This window comes from Diachasma alloeum, unplaced genomic scaffold, assembly GCF_001412515.2.
Source record: "Diachasma alloeum isolate Michigan unplaced genomic scaffold, Dall2.0 Dall_scaffold_00494, whole genome shotgun sequence".
Lineage (NCBI taxonomy): Eukaryota > Metazoa > Arthropoda > Insecta > Hymenoptera > Braconidae > Diachasma > Diachasma alloeum.
The window spans coordinates 208,082-225,793 of NW_021680627.1; the positions used below are offsets into that span (position 1 = coordinate 208,082).

Sequence of the window (17,712 nt, forward strand, 5' to 3'; positions counted from 1 at the left end):
AGGCGTTGGAGGGAAGGACGCCCTCATCTGCGCCTCTTCAATTCTCGGTACCTATTTCCACTCGACAATTCGTCATCGATATTTTCACTAGGGCTTTAGCCGCATTTGGGGTGATGATGGCATGCGAATCATTATAATCTTGGCGTCGAGGGTATCCGAGTAGCTTGGCTTTTTTTAAGGCCGACTTGACCCTACACTGAGGGAAAAACGAACAGGTTCTCAAACAAATCTTGCTTGGGAAAAAAATGTCTAGTAGGAAATTAGTAAAGAAGAAATTATTTTAGTCGAATTTGAAAGTTTCTAATTGGAATAATTGCTCTGCTTTCAACGGCAACGAAATATCAAGAGGGGTTGGAGGGAAAGACGCCCTCATCTGCCCCTCTTCAATTCCCTTGCTTCAATCCCCTGCTTTTGAGGTGATGATGGTGTCACGAATCATTACAATCTTGGCTTTGAGAACATCCGAGTTGCTCATTACGAAAGATCATTACGAAAATTTCGGTATCTCCCTTAGATTCAGAGATATTCCTTGAAAACTCAGCTAAGATTGTGCGAAATTCTTTCATTGGAACTGTCACTTGATGAAACTTTCCGAACGAAGATTGATAGCTAACTAAAAATGGTGGAATCAAGCCGTGAAAGTACTCGAGAGAAGGACAGAAAAAACTTCATCCGGGTGTCAAAGAAAATTTTGAGAACGCGGAGAGAAATGTTCAGTAAAAATGACGGACCTCACAATTCTCTCACCGATTACGGAATCGACTCAGAAAATTCAAGTGACGGTATCGTAATGTTTCACAGGAGATTCAGGTCAAAATTACGGAACGCTCTGGAAAAATTCCGTGATTTTAGGTCTAAATTACGTGACAGCAATAGGCAATAATATTAGATTTTGACAATATTAAAAAGGGATTATCTCCTTATATTGTTCACAGTTTAACTACATTTAACAAATTTATAATATTATAAAATTTGTTAGCTAAATTTTTCGATTGATGATGAATAGAATATTTGATAATACTGAAATGTAATTTTGTAGTTAACAAGCTAATTCTAATTTTAGGAACTGGATTTTCGATTATCCAAATAATCGTCAATCTTCCTACCTAAATTATTGGTTGATCGAATATTTCGAAATTTAAGTTTACAGATTGATGGTTACTTTAATATTCAAAATTTTTAAGATTTATGTTAAAAATTAAAAACTTCAGAATTTAACGGTAATTATGAATGATTGATATGCCTATCACTGCGTGACAGTTCCGTAAAATTTCCTGTAAAACATTTCACTCCAGAATTACGGAAAACATATATAATTTTTATTGAATATTTCTCTCCATGAAATACCAAAAATAGCGACAGAGGGTAATTGATTGATTATCTACGAATTGATTACTTCAACCTCCCAAATTCATTTGCAAAAAATTCGATTCGGTTAATTTGAATCTCCGAAAGAGAAAAAAAAATAAAAAAAACGAAAAATTCATCTGAGAAACCCGAGGGGATTTGAAAGAAATTGAACCAATTGTAAGGAGCCATTGCAACCCTTCTCGTTGAAACAAGGAGATGAGGGAGTAGGAGGGATGAAGAGGATTCATGAAAGAATACACAAAGGATAGGGGTGAGTCAGGAACGAATGGGAAGGTCGGAGTTGATCGAAATCCGTTGGCATTCAACCGAAGGCTTCATTCCTCGGAAAAAATTCACTTCCTCCCCTCATTTATCCCCCGTTTACACAGGCTCACTTCCTCATTTTTGCAAGTCTCTATCCCCTTGAAGGCGATTATCGTTGAGCGAACGGAGTACAAGTGTCTTTTTAATTTCCAAGATCAATAGACAGATTGTTGCTTTTTATTCAAATTTAAATAAAAAACTAGTCTTTTATTTAAATTCAGTAGCGAAGCGGTAAAACGATTCAAGGATTGATGAAGGGTCACGATTTTAGCGGAGTTTTCGTAATAATTTTCTTTGTATTTCTCAATTCGCCCTATAAAAAAGATTATAATAAAAAAAATTTCCATCTGCTTTAGATTTCGAGATATTAATTGAAAACTGACCAACAGTCAAAATCGACTCGAACCGTTTTACCCCTTCGCTACGGAATTCTTTAACTAAAAGATTGTGAATTTTGAATTAATTTTTTTTGTCTTAAAACACAAATTCCACGAGGACAGAAATAATTAACAACATTGAAAGATTTAAAGAGGAGAATGAGGGAAAGTAGAACTCAAAAAATTTTAACTCCAATAATCCGCCAATAAGAAAAATAAAAAATCCTGTTTTGTATTTTTAAAAATCGCAAGGCAAAATTACCTAATTTTCAAAAAAAGGGAGCAAAAAACAGATTTTTCAATAAAATTTCTACAGAATTCCACCAGAAAATTTTTTGTCAAAAAAATTCCTCCGAGGAAACGCTAGGTCGTGGGATTAATTCGTGGGATTCATAAATATTTCATATGAGAGGAACAAATGGACGAAAACCTTTCGATAATTTATCGCTCGACGGATTGTTTTTCGATTAGGAGCAAGGTTGAGGTCACGCTGAGAAACAAGCCTAATCCTCTGGCATCGCACGACGTCAAGACCCTTTTGGAGGATCGATCCGCAAGTGGTGGGGGATCTCTGTTTGACACTGCACCAAACCGATGGAGTTTTACGCCGCATTTGGTATACCTCTGGGAGGTGACTCCGCAGGTACATGAATTCGATAATTAGAATGGGGATATAATTGCATCAGCCGGCGAGTGAATTTTCAATTGAGCCTAGTTCACCGCAGAATTACAATGTGCATGGATGTTCAAGGTTCTGCTGGCCCTAGTCATGTCGGTGTTGTCGTTATTGGAAATGAAAGTCGAGTCAAATTGCCGGATTAGTCGTAATAAACGGATAATAGTTCATCATTCGAGAGATAATCTTTTTGAATATTCAATATGTGCGGAATCGACGAACGAGGTTGGTCTCGTTTTGAATCTAGAAAGAAAGAATTTTATTCACGTCCGAAATAATGCAATTAAAAACCTGGCGCTTAATTCGAGAGTAAATTGAGATTCTATTGGAATTTGATGTAAAACATGATGAATTTTAGTTTTTTGCGCGCAGCAATCGCGTAATTCTCAGGAGAAATTGACAAAAAAGCCTGTTGGATAGGGTTGGGGGTGGAAAGAGAACAAATCGTAAAGACCCGAAAGGGTATACGAGAAGAAAAAATTTTATATAAAACATATATTTCATGTATTTCTTTAGATATTTTTCAAAATACAAATTTTTCTGTGTGGGTTCGGTAATAAAACGCCCAATAAAGCTGCGGAATTATTGGATAGAATCTCCCAAAGACAAATAGGAATTTTTTTAAAAATCAGTCGAAATCCAAAAGAATTTTCTACTGAATTCACTAGGCTTCTCTATAAAAAATTTTCGTGCGTGTTTTCATCGAAAAAATTCAGTTCAGAATGTACACGAAGAATAAATGAGTGTTCCGCAACATAAGTAAACTCAACTTCTATTGCTCCTGTTCTTGAGATAATCTTTTTGAATATTCAATATGTGCGGAATCGATGAACGCGGTTGGTCTCGTTTTGAATCTAGAAAGAAAGAATTTTATTCACGTACGAAATAATGCAATTAAAAGCCTGGCGCTTAATTCGAGAGTAAATTGAGATTCTATTGGAATTTGATGTAAAACATGATGAATTTTAGTTTTTTGCGCGCAGCAATCGCGTAATTCTCAGGAGAAATTGACAAAAAAGCCTGTTGGATAGGGTTGGGGGTGGAAAGGGAACAAATCGTAAAGACCCGAAAGGGTATACGAGAAGAAATAATTTTATATAAAACATATATTTCATGTATTTTTTTATATACTTTTTAAAATACAAATTTTTCGTGTGGGTTCGGTAATAAAACGCCCAATAAAGCTGCGGAATTATTGGATAGAATCTCCCAAAGACAAATAGGAATTTTTTTAAAAATCAGTCGAAATCCAAAAGAATTTTCTACTGAATTCACTAGGCATCTCTATAAAAAATCTTCGTGCGTCTTTTCATCGAAAAAATTCAGTTCAGAATGTACACGAAGAATAAATGAGTGTTCCGCAACATAAGTAAACTCAATTTCTATTGCTCCTGTTCTCTTGGCTTATTTTCGTGTTCATCGATTATAATTATAACTATAATTATAATTACTCTACTTCCCAGCTAACAATTTACCCGTAAATTTCCGGATATTGACCGATCTCGCTGGGGACTTTTAGATGGCATCCGTAAAAATTGTTCCCTGGATTGTTGATGTTTTGAATTTTGACAAAAAATTTTGCCGGTACATCCAGATGGCGCTGTTGTTTGACATTTGACTGTAACCTAAAACTCATCTGACAGATCGAGTCATCGAGCAGAATAAAATACATAGTGCAACAATGACCAATCATTTATCATAGATAATATAGTATAATACAATAATATTGACTCTTAATTCAACAAAAATGTCGTCTGCACATTTATCCAGTGGCAGATTGAACATAGGACTGCTCCAGGAGCAGACGAGAAAGCAGTTGGTGAATCTAATCGAGAGATGCGATGGGCCGAAGGTAAAGCCACTTGTTTTTATCAATCGAGAGATCGACTCCTCAATTGTTTGATTATTGAAACGATAGGCCATCGTTTGGGATCGGTCCCTGGACGGTCCAGTGGGCCTCATCGCCAGGTACAGCCTCCTGGAGGAGTATGGCGTCGTCAAGATGTATCAACTGGTGGGCGGTCAACTCCCTCCCACTAGTGTCTCGAACATTATATTCATCGTTCGTCCACATTTGGATTTGATTGATTTGATAGCTGAAAATGTTCATGGGTACGTTTCATAAACTCTTAACAATAAAGTAGAAGAATAATGAATCATATAATTTTTTTTCTATTGAGACAATTAAATTCCTTGAACCAAGACCCACTGTGACAATCGTGTTGGGCGTGTATTTTTCATCGAATAAAATTATAAAATTGAAACATTGCAAACAACGATATTAGTTAGAGTAAAATGGGGCTAAATAGGCACTTTCAAGTTGCTTTCACTGCTGATGACTTATAAATAAATTAATCTAATAAACTCACGCACGAAAAAAATTCACAGAAAAACCTAGTGGATTCGCTGAAAAATTCTACTGGATTTCTATTGAATTTTCTATTAGTTTCATATCTGTACATTTCTTCAATAACAAAACATTCGTTTAGACTTAAAACAAATTATTTGACTCAAATAAAGTCTATTCAGTTGTTTATTCAGTTCCTTTTGTTAATGTTCAATTATTCATTACAAAAATGCGTCCAATATTCTCCAATTAATGTTCATGCACAATTATAATAATTATAACCCCATCTGGATCGCCTCAAAAGAATATCAAAATACCTCGCGATTTGTTCCCCACAGTGAGCAGAACAAATCCCCAAAAGACATTTAAAAAAATTATTTAACTCAAATAAAGTCTATTCAGTTGTTTATTCGTTTCCTCTCGTTACTGTTTAATTATTTATTTAAAAAATGCGTCGGATATTCTCCAATTAATGTTCATGCACAATTATAACAATTATAACACTATCTGGATCGCCTCAAAAGAATATCAAAATACCTCGCGATTTGTTCCCCACAGTGAGCAGAACAGATCCCCAAAGGAGTTCCACATATTCTTCGTCCCTCGCAAAAGCCTCCTCTGCGAGAAGAAGCTCCAGAACCGTGGAGTCTTCGGAAGTTTCACCCTGATCGAGGAATTTCCCTGTGACCTCTTCCCCTTCGACAGCGACCTAGTCTCAATGGAGCTGAGTCAAACCTACAAAGAGTTCTTCCTGGAGAACGATCCCACGTGCCTCTACCAAGTGGCCCAGGCGATCAGACGTCTCCAGAGGCTCTACGGGAAGATTCCGAGGGTGACAGGACGTGGCCCAGCTGCCAGCAAAGTCTGGGAGCTCCTGAAACGCCTGGACCGGGAGGAAGAGGACCTGAAACTCGATCGAGGTGCCATGACAACTCCTCCGATAGAGCACCTGCTGCTGATTGATCGAAGCATCGATCTCCTCTCGCCCCTGGTCACTCAATTGACGTACGAGGGCCTCATCGACGAGATCTTTGGCATTCAGAACACAACGGTTCAGCTGCCGGCTGGAAAATTCAAGGACAACGACGACTCCCCCACTGTTATGTCCGTCGACAAGAAGGAGAAGATTGTTCTCAACTCGGGGGAAGAATTATTCGCTGAGATCAGGGACAAGAATTTCAATGGGGTTGGACCTGTTCTGAGTCAAAAGGCTAAAGTCATTTCTTCGCAGTTTGATGAGAGACATGGGGACAAAAGTGTTCAGGAGATCAAGCAGTTTGTGGCGAGGCTGCCCCACATGCTGGCTACCAAGCAGTCTCTTGCCAGGCACACCACCATCGCAGAGATGGTGAAGGAGGTGACGGATTCCAATGACTTCCTGGAGTGTCTGCAGGTCAGGGATGGATGAATTAACACAGCAAAAATGAATGAATGAATCGAAAATGAAACAAATATTAATTACGATGTTTGGGCACCTGTTCGTCTGAAATTCAGATGCATTTTCATTTTATTCAGACGTTTTTTAGTGTCTGAAAGATCTCTACGAAAGGTGTGTGAAATTCAGACATTCGTTTTTGCTGTGAATGCTAGACGTGATTAATTTTTCATTGGTATACTGATGGTTAATTGATAAAACTAACGTTGTGAGTCATTTTGCTGTGGATAATGGAACTTTTCATTGTTACATTAGCAGTTGTGAGTCGACTTACTTGAGAATTTGTTTGTTTTTTTCTGAATTGTAGGGGGAACAGGCCATTTGCTGCACGGTTAAGGAAATTCGAGTTTCGTGGTAGAATTTAAAATAAAAGAATCACCTAAATGGGGATATCTGGAGAATAAATTAATCGAAGTGAAAATAACAAAACAAAGAATAATTGAATTAATAAACAGTTGAATGCAGCCAAAACCCCTAATTTCTGGATGACTGGGCCACATTTTTTTTATTTTCTAAATATCCATCAATATAAAAAATAACTGATCACATGATTATACACGAGTAATATTAGTGAAAGGTGAAATAATCAGTACAATTTTCATTTTATTTGTGGAGTATCCAATGCAAGTTAAAGTCGTTACCCTATTACTCAATAATCAAACAATAATTTCACATAAAAAATAACATTATTCCCAATCTCTGCTGCAGATCGAACAAGAGCTTCTGAACTGCATCGACACAGACAAACCAAATGCCTTCATTGAGGATTGCATTGCCCAGCAGAAGCCTCTGCTGAAGGTCCTGAGACTCCTCTGCATCCAGTCCATCACGAATTCCGGACTGAAACAGAAGCTCCTGGACTACTACAAGAGGGAGATTGTCCAGACTTATGGATATCAGCACCTGCCGACGCTGTTAAACCTGGAGAAGGCTGGGTTACTGCGGGCTCAACAGTCCAACAGACAGTACGCCGTTCTCAGGAAGGCACTCAGACTCACTGTGGAGGATGAGAGTGAAATTGCACCGAAGGACATCAGTTATGTTCACTCGGTTTATGCGCCCCTCAGTGTGAGGCTGGCCGAGCAGTTGGTGCAGCCTGGGGGGTGGCAGGGACTCAATGACGTGCTTGGCCTATTGCCTGGACCTACTGTCAGCAGCGACTCGAGGGGCACCATTTCGGGGATGAGACGTAAGGAAAATTCTTATTCCAGGGGTCAGCAAGAAAGATTAATTTACGGATTCTATGATGATACTCTTTCGAATTTCTGTGACTATTTTTTTAGAAAATCCTTCTGAAATTGCGAGTAAAAATCTTGGATTGAGACCGACTATTTCACGTGGAATTTGAATAAATGTTGCTTAGGACAAATCAATTAATTTCTAGAATAGTCAATGAATTGACCATTGGAATGGTGGAAAGCTGTGCAAATTCAGACAAATATTCGATGAAATGTCATGTTTAATGTACTTTTTTCATTTTTTAATTATAGGAGGCTCTATTACCAGTGAGGATTCTACATCAGAGCCTCCAAGGCTCGTTTTAGTTTTCTTTATTGGAGGCTGCACGTATGCAGAAGTGTCAGCTCTCAGGTTCCTCTCCCAGCAAGAAGATCGTAAGTAAATTGTGTGCAGAAAGTAATATAAAGAAATGTTTAATGAAAACGAAATGTTTCATCGTTTTTCTATTTTTCATCTAATTTTTCAGTTAACGTGGAGTTCGTTGTGGGCACCACGAAATTGATCAACGGTAATACGTTCCTCACCTCGTTGATGGACGACTTAGAGACTGTCCGAAAATAAACAAAACTTTCCTAAATCTTTCAGAATACCGTCTAACGAATAATTTTGTATAAACTACCAAAGATAAGGGTGTAGAGTAAATATACGATATTTTATATCAATACTGCAGTCTTTTGACGAATTTATTTCTCGATACTGGTAAGAAATGCGTGTGTTGGCACTGGAACACTCTGGTTATAAAAATAATTGACTGTGTATTTATTGCTGACGAATCGTCTGGTAAATCGATGATCTTAATCATGAATTAGTGGTGATTGCGTCTGGGGGGATATGGCCGGAGTCTCCGAAGCATCTCAGGGACACGCGACCATTGGGATGAATTGTGATCCAGGTGATACTGGCGTGCTTCAGGGAGAGCCTCAGCCAGGCCTCAGGGGGAAATTGCAGAGCCCTGAAAAAATATCAGATTCAATTCAGAGCCAAATAAGCAAGACGTTCTCTAAAATTCTTTCAAAGGGAGTGAAAGTCACCTGCATACGAAGTAACGAATGATATTCGCATGGCACACGAGTAGAGTATAGGAATCCTTTGTTTGTTGTGGAGTCGCCCGATGGAAGTACTTTCTAAATGCCGCCTCTATCCTAGGTCCATCCTGGAAGAACTGAAGAAAGAATAAATAGGATGAATAAAATTAATAGAAAAATCTAGTGAATTTGTTAGAAAATTCTATTCGAATGTTCAATAGAAAAAGTCAATAGAATTGGATTTTTCTGTATAACTTATTCTATTGAGATATTTTCTATAGAATTTCCTCGGGTCAAATTTTTCAAGTTTTTTTGTTTGATTTTCTTGATGAGAAGAAAAGAAAAATAGAATTTAAAAAATTCGAATATTCGAGTCGAGAGAATTCTATAGAAAAATTCTATTGACATTTTCTATTTGAAAAAGCACTGGTGCAGGTGTGAAACTAACACGAAAACTTCTGGAACATCGAGCAAATGAATAATTACATTGAAATTAATTTAATTTAATTAATGGAGAACAAATGGAGACATTGCAGTAAAATTGTTGAGGAATATTTTGAAATTCAGAGAAGATAACGAATTTTTTTGGGTAATATTCCCCTTTTTTGCAGTCGATTTGAAGAAGAATGTCCTCTTGAAACGATTATTCAAGTCTTGAAATCATAAAATCCCAGAAAATTGGAAATAAACTCACATGCCAGTCAGACTTCCAGTGGCCAATAGGTGGCTCTGGGGGAATCGGCGCCCCCTCCATAAGAAGGACGTCATCCTCAGTGGGAATGCCTGATAATGATTTTTCAATTATTTTGGAAGTCTCTTGTGCTCTGGTCATCGTTGACCTCACGATGAGCGAAAAGGGGATGGTCAGCTCAGCCAGACGTTTCCCAGTAAAATCAGCCTGACGTCTGCCTACAATGTCATGGAATCAGAAGAAATTCTACGAAGTCATTATCAAATAAATCATTGGATGCACGAGAAAAAATCTTGGAAAAACGTAGGGAATTCGATGGAAGTTTCTATTGGATTTCTATTGAATTTCTGTTGGGAATTCTGTTAGTTTTTGGTCGAGTCTATTAAAAAAAGTCTCTTTACAACTTTTTCGACTGAGAAATTTTATATAGGAATTCCTCGACATGAATTTTCTCAGTTTTTTTCACTCTTTTTTTCTCCTTTCATCAAAAAATTGAACAAAAAACTCAGAAAATTTAAGCCCAGCATTTTTTACAGAAAATATATCAATAGAAATTATAGAGAAAAGTCGAATTCTATTAATTTTTTTCTATAGAATATTTTTCATTGAGCATTTTCATTTCTATTGTAAAAAATGGGCAGATAAGCTGCGGAATTTTGCAATAAAATAGACCAAAAAGTAATAGAAAGTTCAATAGAAATAAATTTTAAATAAATTTTTCCGGCCAATTCGCTGGGTTTTTCCACATTTACCTAGCTCAGTTAGATATCGTTCAGCATCATTCGTTCCCTTCAAATTATACTGCCCATGACGAATGAGCAGCAGGTGCCTAGTCGCTTTCGCCTTCTGTTGTTCAAGCTGCTCGTTATATTTATTCTGAGCCTCTTCACTATGCCCTTTTATCGGTTTCACTAAACTCTTTGGGTCTCTCCTGCAAACATTTAGTCATCTGACTTCACTAATCATCATGCAGAATGTCAGCGACGAAAGGAATAAGAAACATTGACGACGAAAATGAAATTTTTATTTTCTCCCAAATTTTTTTTCAATTATTTTTACTACGAATTAATCAATTACTACGATGCGACCCACAATTTTTATCGAATATTTCAGCTCCAATTCAGCCGACGAACTTCATTTTTATCATATAGGATAGCTGATATAGCTCTAGACGAAATGCATAATTATTCAATCCTTCGAAAGTTAATTAACGAGTAAAATGTTGATCTTCAAAAAAATCCTTTCTCCGCAAAATTTTCTTGCCTTAGTAGGGGAGGGTGGGGTAAAATGGACACTTTAGACTTTTTTAAAATTATTCATAACTCAGAAACAAATTTATCAATTGAGTTCAGTTTAAGCTCGCCACAAAGGGAAAGAATTATTCTTTGAATTGAAAAAAAAAATTAAATTTTATCAACATTTCAACCCCTCATTAACATTTTTAAAAAAGTCTAAAATGTCTATTTTACCCCAACCTCCCCTAACTCATGAAATTCGAATATTTTTAATGAAGATGTAATTATTATTTTCTCAAATTTATGTCCAGTCATTTGCATGATATAAATTAAACAATTTCCAAAATGTATAATTATTCAATGGTCCCAAAAAAAAATTAACGAGTACAACTGAAAAAAGCATCCTCTTGGAAATTAAATATTTAAATTATTTTTAATAGTCTGCACTTATTTGACCCGTCAATTGACCCCAACTGTTAAATCTGTATTAAACAATTAAAATCAACAGTTAAAATGAAATAATGCGAAGTAATGCAAAATTTCCGTCAACTTCATCTCGTGATAGGTAACCGCAATGATAAGGCAATTAGTCTCAATGTAAACAAACTCTAACCTGTCCCAGTTGCAGTCCCACCTCACCGAGGGTATGAAATCCGTTGTCCAGGAGTTGGCAACGTGAGCAACCTCTTCTCTGTTACCGTAAACATTGTAATAAAACAAACCTGCACCACTTACAGTACCAACTGCAATTATTGTGTATTTTTGGAGACGCGAGAGTGTCGGCATTTTTCCAGGGATTCCACAACTGTGACTTGTGTCACGTGACCATGCGTGCACATATCTATCGTCGGTGCTGTGGGGGGAATGTACGAGTTGAAAAAATCAAGGTCGAGGCAATCTTCAGATTTTCCATGAATTGATTTTGCTGTTTGAATGAAATTAATTGAACTTTTCATTTCTCTTTTACTCATTCATTTTAATTTATTCATCTAATTAAAAACCATTAAATTAATTTTTCTATTATTCATCTTTTTTTGTCGATCGAGTTCTCTCTCCCTCGGTTTCTTTTCTTTTGTATAACTAAAAATCCTTTCCAAACAATGAACTGAAAAATCGGTATTATTCCAACCTTTATATTTTCATTTCAAACTCTGACTTCATCATTATTATTATGTAAGTTTTGTTTCTTGAACATTAAGAGACTAAACGATAGCTGCGGATGCATCTAGTGCTTCAAAGCGTAAGGACCCTCTGAACAAAAATATTATTTTATCCCGATAACAAGAAAATGAATGAACTCATTTAATTTGATTGAATTTGTTATTCAAGATTTTCCTGTTATCACAATATATTTTTTTCTGGTTATTTCCGTCAGTATTTATCTTACCAACGAAATGATATGGACAATTCCTCTTAATGAATTATTAAACTCTTCATTTCCCTCCGGAAAATGAAAAGAATGTCGTTTTATTTTTTTTACTGATAAAAAATTAATGCTCAGCGAAAGATGAGAATTATTCACTCGGGATTATTCACTTGTGAAGAAGAAAGGCGAATGCATTGTTCGAATCTTTCAATATTTATTTATGAAAAATCTAGATACAATGTACAATATAACATCACAAGTCGACGTTTCTTAAATTCAAACACTTCATTCTCCTCAGTATAAAATATATTACATTATTTTGTCTTTTTATTTCTGCTGGATCAGGTATAGAGTAGATATACCCCCACATTCTTCATACGTTGGAGGTACAGAAAATAATTTCTCCCTGGGAAAACTGTTCAAGTATTAATTTTAGCCAGCGCCTAATAGAAATCACAGAAAGTCGTTCCCAGTTTTGTGTGCTAATCTCACCGGATGAGGCGAGCTCATGGGTAATCAATGGGCAATAAATAAGAAGTGTGGAGAATAATGAGACGTACGGAGAGACTATGAAGATGAAAATGAGGCGAAATGGATATTTGACAAATTTTACGCTGCCAGTTTTTAGTAATTAATTCGATAGTGTAGCTGAAGAAATTTCCAATAAAAAATTGCTTTCACATTCTATCCTAAAACCACTTGTCATCGGAATAATTGGGCTGTTGCATGAAATTTTTTCATTGAAACAAAATTATGAAATACGAAAATTGAATGCGAATTATTAGACTCGTATTTTTCCATTTTGAAAAATGATGAATAGAATTTATGGATATTTCATTATTTATCGCTGCGAGGCTCCTAGTTCCGAGTGGTCGAGTCTTAAAATGATCTTCCCTCATTTTAACTGAATAAGTGATGTAAAGTTAGCAATTTCGATAACATTATAATTTACCAATTCCGAAATCGATTAAACAAATGAAATAAATCAAACCAATCTATTGATTCTAAATAGAATCTATTTATTCTTCACCGGAAAATGACTGCACAGCAGCGTTCTAATAATAAAAACTAAAAGAGATGAAAGACAATCCTTCAGATTATTCTTTTACTGATAATTCTGAAAATATTATTCGGGAATACTAAACTTTAGTATTTCGGACATAACAAAGAAATAATTTTTCAGTGCATCTAATGTTCATATAAATGAAAAAATTTCCTGCAAAAGCCCATTTTCTCCTCCACCAAAATGTAAGAATCTCGACTTATCACAATTGAACAAAAAAACTTCTACCTTGAGTACTCAATTAATCTGCAAATGCTAGAACACCCCCTAACAACTCCATTAAGCCTCATTCCCCCGCCTCCAAAAGCATGAAAAACAAACCAAAAAACACATTCACAAACCCAATAAATTACTCGTCACCTCCAGGCGCCAAAACTCCCCTCAATTCCCCGGATTATAGATAGGTACATCTGGATACTTTGGAAACTCAACAACAGCAACTGGATTTTTCACCTTAAAACTGGGGAAAAGTCCAGTGACACTAGTCCTCATATTCCTCCCCTTGGAGTAGCCATCCCAGTGGTTCCCATAGACCTCGACCTTGTCGCCAACCCTGAGCTGTATCTCGCCAAACCTCCTGGCCGCATGATCGAGGATAGCAACACCAGGATTCGGATTCTGTCCCCCATAATAATAAACGTCATCCAAAGACGTGAATTTGTCATGAGCATCAACATGATACGTTTGCATGAGTTCATAGGCAACCCTGCAAACTTGTGAGCTGAAGGTGCAGACGAGATGATCGCAGAGGGACAGGAGGTGAATGTCAACGATAATTCCTTGCAGTGAAGAGTCTGAGTATCGTTTCGACACAGAAGCAGTCTCAGCAACAGCTGGATCCCCAATGACTTCGTACCTGGGGTACCTTTTCCGGGCATTTGTTATCACTTTGGGATCATCACTGGCGATGAAAACCCTCCTGACAGGGGGTTCAGTCTCCAATTGATTGAAGTACTGATCTACCTTGACCATGTACTCGTCAATGTCGTGATAGGCAGCCTCAGTTCCCACTTTATCAGTTCTTCTCACGTGAATTCCCACAATGGGCTTCTCGAAACCGAGCTTCTCCTTGGAGTAGTCCATCATCTTCTTGATGTTGTCCTGGGGTCGCATCAGGAACTTGAGGACCTGCCCCACCCACCAGACGATGGGGTGGCCGTGCAGCTTCTGGATCCGCGGGGCCAGGTCTGCTGGGATACTCGGGGGCTGGTACTTGGGCTTGGGGTACACGTTGTCCACTATTGGCAGGGCCACCACTTGCTTCGTGCTGTCCCCGGGCCAGTTACTGTGGGAATCTCCCGCCGCTGAGAGACACGTGTTACTCAGGGGCTTGAACACACTCTCCCAACCGTCCTTGTGGTAACGCCAACCTTTTGATTTTAGGATTAATGTTCGCTCCGTTCCGTAGGCCACGAGGAAGCAGTAGGTTATGTGGTGTATCTGGAGTGAGGAAAATTTGAGAGAGTGTTAGATCGTAATTGAAATTTCAGGGAGATCAATATTTTTCAACAGTTCAGAAACGAAAATTCCTCAACTCACTTCATGAATGGGATTTTTTTTAATCCTATCAATTTTCGAGGAGTAATTAAACTGGAATTCATAGTTACTATGACTTTTTAGTCGAATTGAGAATTCATTTCATACAATTGAAATGCTGCAAAACTATTGACGAAATTTAATTGAATTGAGATTTCCAGTTCCAACCGATCATTTCATTGAATTGTGAGTTATAGCCATTCGATACATTAAATTATTAATTTGCAATTTCCTCTCTATTAGGTTAATTTCCCGATATTATTCAGAAACGCTCATTGAAAATGTTCTGTTTTTCTCAATGTTTTTTTGATTGTCCAATCATAATTTGTGAAGACTCCAGGGCTGTGTGAAACTGAATGGCAATCGGAGAACATGTCAGATTATCAAAATAAAAAAAACCAACATCACATTCGAAAGATAATGCCCGCAGGCCTTAAGGCACTTATTTATGCGTAATTCCATAATTTATACAACTGTTTCCATTAAAAAATTTTAAAAAGTATTCATCTCTAAATTTTCTTCCATAATAACTTCTCACCTAGATAAATGACTAGTCAACAAAAGAAATGAACACAATATCGAAGAAATTGAGGAATTGATCAAAACTTATTTAACGATATTAATGTTTAATAATAATATTTAATATTAATTAAATATTAATTAAAAAATACGATATTGATTGAATGGTAATAATATTTTATTAATATTTAATAATAATTTGATAACTTACTTGGCACCCAAATCCACAGCCTTTATTGAGACTGCAGGTCAACTTTTTGGCTTTATTACAGTCCGATGGATTCTGCAAATGCCAGAATCTCCTCTGAACTAAATCAGACAAGTCTTTAGCCTCCTTCTCTCTCCAATTTCTGTGGCCATCGGCCCTCTCCAGCGCATCGAGCTCCAACATCAGCTCTTTCTTGTGCTCCCAGATGTCCTTGAGAGAATCATCAACATCCTTACTCCGTTTGTCAACCGGAAAATCGTCCGCCAGTTTCTTCACTTTCTTCAATTCCGACGTGACGTAGTACCAAAACTCCTGGATATTATTTTTTATTTTTCTCCTGAGCTCCTCGTACTCGAACGAGGGGCCACTGTCCTCAGCGATCCTCCGTATGTCTAATTTCTCCCTGATTGCCCCCAGGTGATCCCCCCTAGCCCCCCTGGAATTATCGGCGAGCAGTAAATTGGCAAGAGCTTCGTTCTGCTTCTTCAGAATGCCAAATTCCTCGATCATTTCATTCAACTTCTGAGTATTCTCCTTCTCCATCTGGGAGATGATGTCGTGCGATGGTGGAGCACTCCTCATCACGTGGAAAACCGAGAGGATGAGAACTATCAACCAGGCCAGCAACAGGGCCAGTCCCAGTTTGCCCAGCCATCCGGGCCTTCCACTCCAGAATGTCATCCCTCAATCAGATGGGCTCTGGCGATGAGATACTCGCTATAACATCTGAAAATAGTTTTCAGATGGAACATCATTTTCATAATTTCTCAAACAACGTCGGCTAATTATTGGTTGAAGAACATTCTTCCAAACATTGTCCCCAAATTCTCCCAATTCCGATGATCACAGGATAAAAAATGAAACTGAAACTAGCAGAATATTCGTCAGCGGAAAATTCAATTTAGGAGATATTTAAGTGTAGGAGAGTTAGATAAAGAGTTTGGACATCGCTTAAAAGCATTTGTACACTCCGAGATTCGCCTAGGACAAATGCTCTGCTGTCGAATCTTTCGGTTGTTTCAGCTTCATGTGTAAAAACATGTTTACACAAAATTCACGACGTTTGCACGAAGGAAAAAATTGTATAGAAATTTTCTGTACGGATTGCGTACAGAATTTCTATAGGATTTTCGTATATGATATTCGGATATTTCTATACAGATATGTTTTATAGGGGAGGATGGGGTAAAATGGATACTTTAGACTTCTTTTTCATTACTCATAACTCAGAAACAAATTTATCAATGGAGCTCAGTTTAGGCAGAATTATTCAATTTTTTTAACATTTCAACCCCTCATTAACATTTTAAAAAAAGTCAAGTCTCCGTTTTACCCCAACCTCCCCTACAATTTTTTCACACGTGTTGACCCTCCCTCGCACGAGGAATCGTGAAATCGACCCCTCAAAACGCAAATTGACCATAAAAACCCCTCAACTAGTTGTCACTTACTTTAGTGTCGTCAATAGCCATAATGATCTTGCACTTCACATGTTCCTCCCGGAATGACTGTTATTGCTGACGTATGAGCACCCCAACTGAATCCACGTACGTACGGCCAGACTGAGGAGATTGTGTCTTTGATTTTCAGAGGTGGGAGACACGGATGTAAGTGAAAATAGGGTAAAGTGGGGGCAATTGAGGGGCACAATCTCCTCAGTTCTACTATACGTGTGACGTGTAATTTAGTGCAATAACTGCGGAATATGTAGTTATAAAAATAATGCACCTCGAGTCATCCCTTTCTTCCTCTTCATCTAGGGCTGATAACACCAACAACAACTGATTGTTCGATCAGACCGGGGGTTTCGATGACCGGAGATGAGATCAAATCGTCGAGAATTGTCTGGTGACGTATTTATTGATAATAATTTAGGCCGCCGTGGCAAGATTACACTTCAACTGGGGGGAGTAACTTCACATCCTAACCTCGGTACTTTCATTTGAGAAATAGTTTGATCTCTCTGTTTCGCTCTGGTCTTTTCCGTCTCTGTCGCGGTAAAACCGGAGGATTGCACTTGCAGGAATTGATTTGGCCAACAGGAACGAAATATTTGTTTTACCGACGAATGGTAGAGGAGGGCGGGGCAAAATGAAACAGCGGAGGAAAATAAAATCGACTATTTGACGGAATTCGGGCAGAATTTTCTAACGAATTCGATAGGTTTTTATATTAAATTTTTTCGTGCGTGAACGATCTGATGAATAGAATTCGATTTTTTCACACTTTATTCTATTGAGATATTTTCTATGGAATTTCCTCGGCTCAAATTTTCGATTTTTTTTCAACCTATTGTTCTTTTCTTTCCATAAAAAAAATCA

General features: G+C 37.4%; 3 protein-coding genes across 3 annotated transcripts; 1 reads left to right on the forward strand and 2 right to left on the reverse strand.

The window, feature by feature from the left end:
• Positions 1-4,351: 4,351 nt before the first annotated feature.
• Positions 4,352-8,410, forward strand: LOC107042576 (vacuolar protein sorting-associated protein 33A). The gene is made up of 6 exons (XM_015263672.1): positions 4,352-4,579; positions 4,646-4,839; positions 5,633-6,467; positions 7,218-7,698; positions 8,000-8,122; positions 8,215-8,410. Exons 1-6 carry the CDS (start codon positions 4,475-4,477, stop codon positions 8,307-8,309), a joined length of 1,833 nt encoding a protein of 610 aa, XP_015119158.1. The 5' UTR covers positions 4,352-4,474; the 3' UTR covers positions 8,310-8,410.
• LOC107042577 (serine/threonine-protein phosphatase Pgam5, mitochondrial) lies at positions 8,406-11,520 on the reverse strand. The gene is made up of 5 exons (XM_015263673.1): positions 11,313-11,520; positions 10,217-10,395; positions 9,468-9,682; positions 8,780-8,910; positions 8,406-8,700 (listed from the first exon to the last, which is right to left on the reverse strand). The coding sequence occupies exons 1-5, from the start codon at positions 11,483-11,485 to the stop codon at positions 8,547-8,549; spliced, it is 852 nt and encodes a 283-aa protein (XP_015119159.1). The 5' UTR covers positions 11,486-11,520; the 3' UTR covers positions 8,406-8,546.
• Positions 11,521-12,259: 739 nt separating this feature from the next.
• On the reverse strand, positions 12,260-17,370 carry LOC107042573 (alpha-(1,6)-fucosyltransferase). Its single transcript, XM_015263668.1, has 3 exons — positions 16,843-17,370; positions 15,395-16,117; positions 12,260-14,568 (listed from the first exon to the last, which is right to left on the reverse strand). Exons 2-3 carry the CDS (start codon positions 16,070-16,072, stop codon positions 13,510-13,512), a joined length of 1,737 nt encoding a protein of 578 aa, XP_015119154.1. The 5' UTR covers positions 16,073-16,117; positions 16,843-17,370; the 3' UTR covers positions 12,260-13,509.
• Between the last annotated feature and the right edge of the window lie 342 nt (positions 17,371-17,712).

What these genes read in the sequence shown, in the direction of transcription:
- LOC107042573 (XM_015263668.1), bottom strand. Translation starts at nt 16,072, where the DNA reads ATGACATTCTGGAGTGGAAGGCCCGGATGGCTGGGCAAACTGGGACTG. An exon ending in GCTGTGGATTTGGGTGCCAA is followed by an intron (nt 14,569 to 15,394) that starts GTAAGTTATCAA and finishes TCCTCACTCCAG; the next exon opens with ATACACCACATAACCTACTG.
- LOC107042576 (XM_015263672.1), top strand. Translation starts at nt 4,475, where the DNA reads ATGTCGTCTGCACATTTATCCAGTGGCAGATTGAACATAGGACTGCTC. An exon ending in ACTTCCTGGAGTGTCTGCAG is followed by an intron (nt 6,468 to 7,217) that starts GTCAGGGATGGA and finishes TCTCTGCTGCAG; the next exon opens with ATCGAACAAGAGCTTCTGAA. An exon ending in CACCATTTCGGGGATGAGAC is followed by an intron (nt 7,699 to 7,999) that starts GTAAGGAAAATT and finishes TTTTAATTATAG; the next exon opens with GAGGCTCTATTACCAGTGAG.
- LOC107042577 (XM_015263673.1), bottom strand. Translation starts at nt 11,485, where the DNA reads ATGCCGACACTCTCGCGTCTCCAAAAATACACAATAATTGCAGTTGGT. An exon ending in TGGGACTGCAACTGGGACAG is followed by an intron (nt 10,396 to 11,312) that starts GTTAGAGTTTGT and finishes AAATGTTTGCAG; the next exon opens with GAGAGACCCAAAGAGTTTAG. An exon ending in ATTCGTTACTTCGTATGCAG is followed by an intron (nt 8,701 to 8,779) that starts GTGACTTTCACT and finishes ATATTTTTTCAG; the next exon opens with GGCTCTGCAATTTCCCCCTG.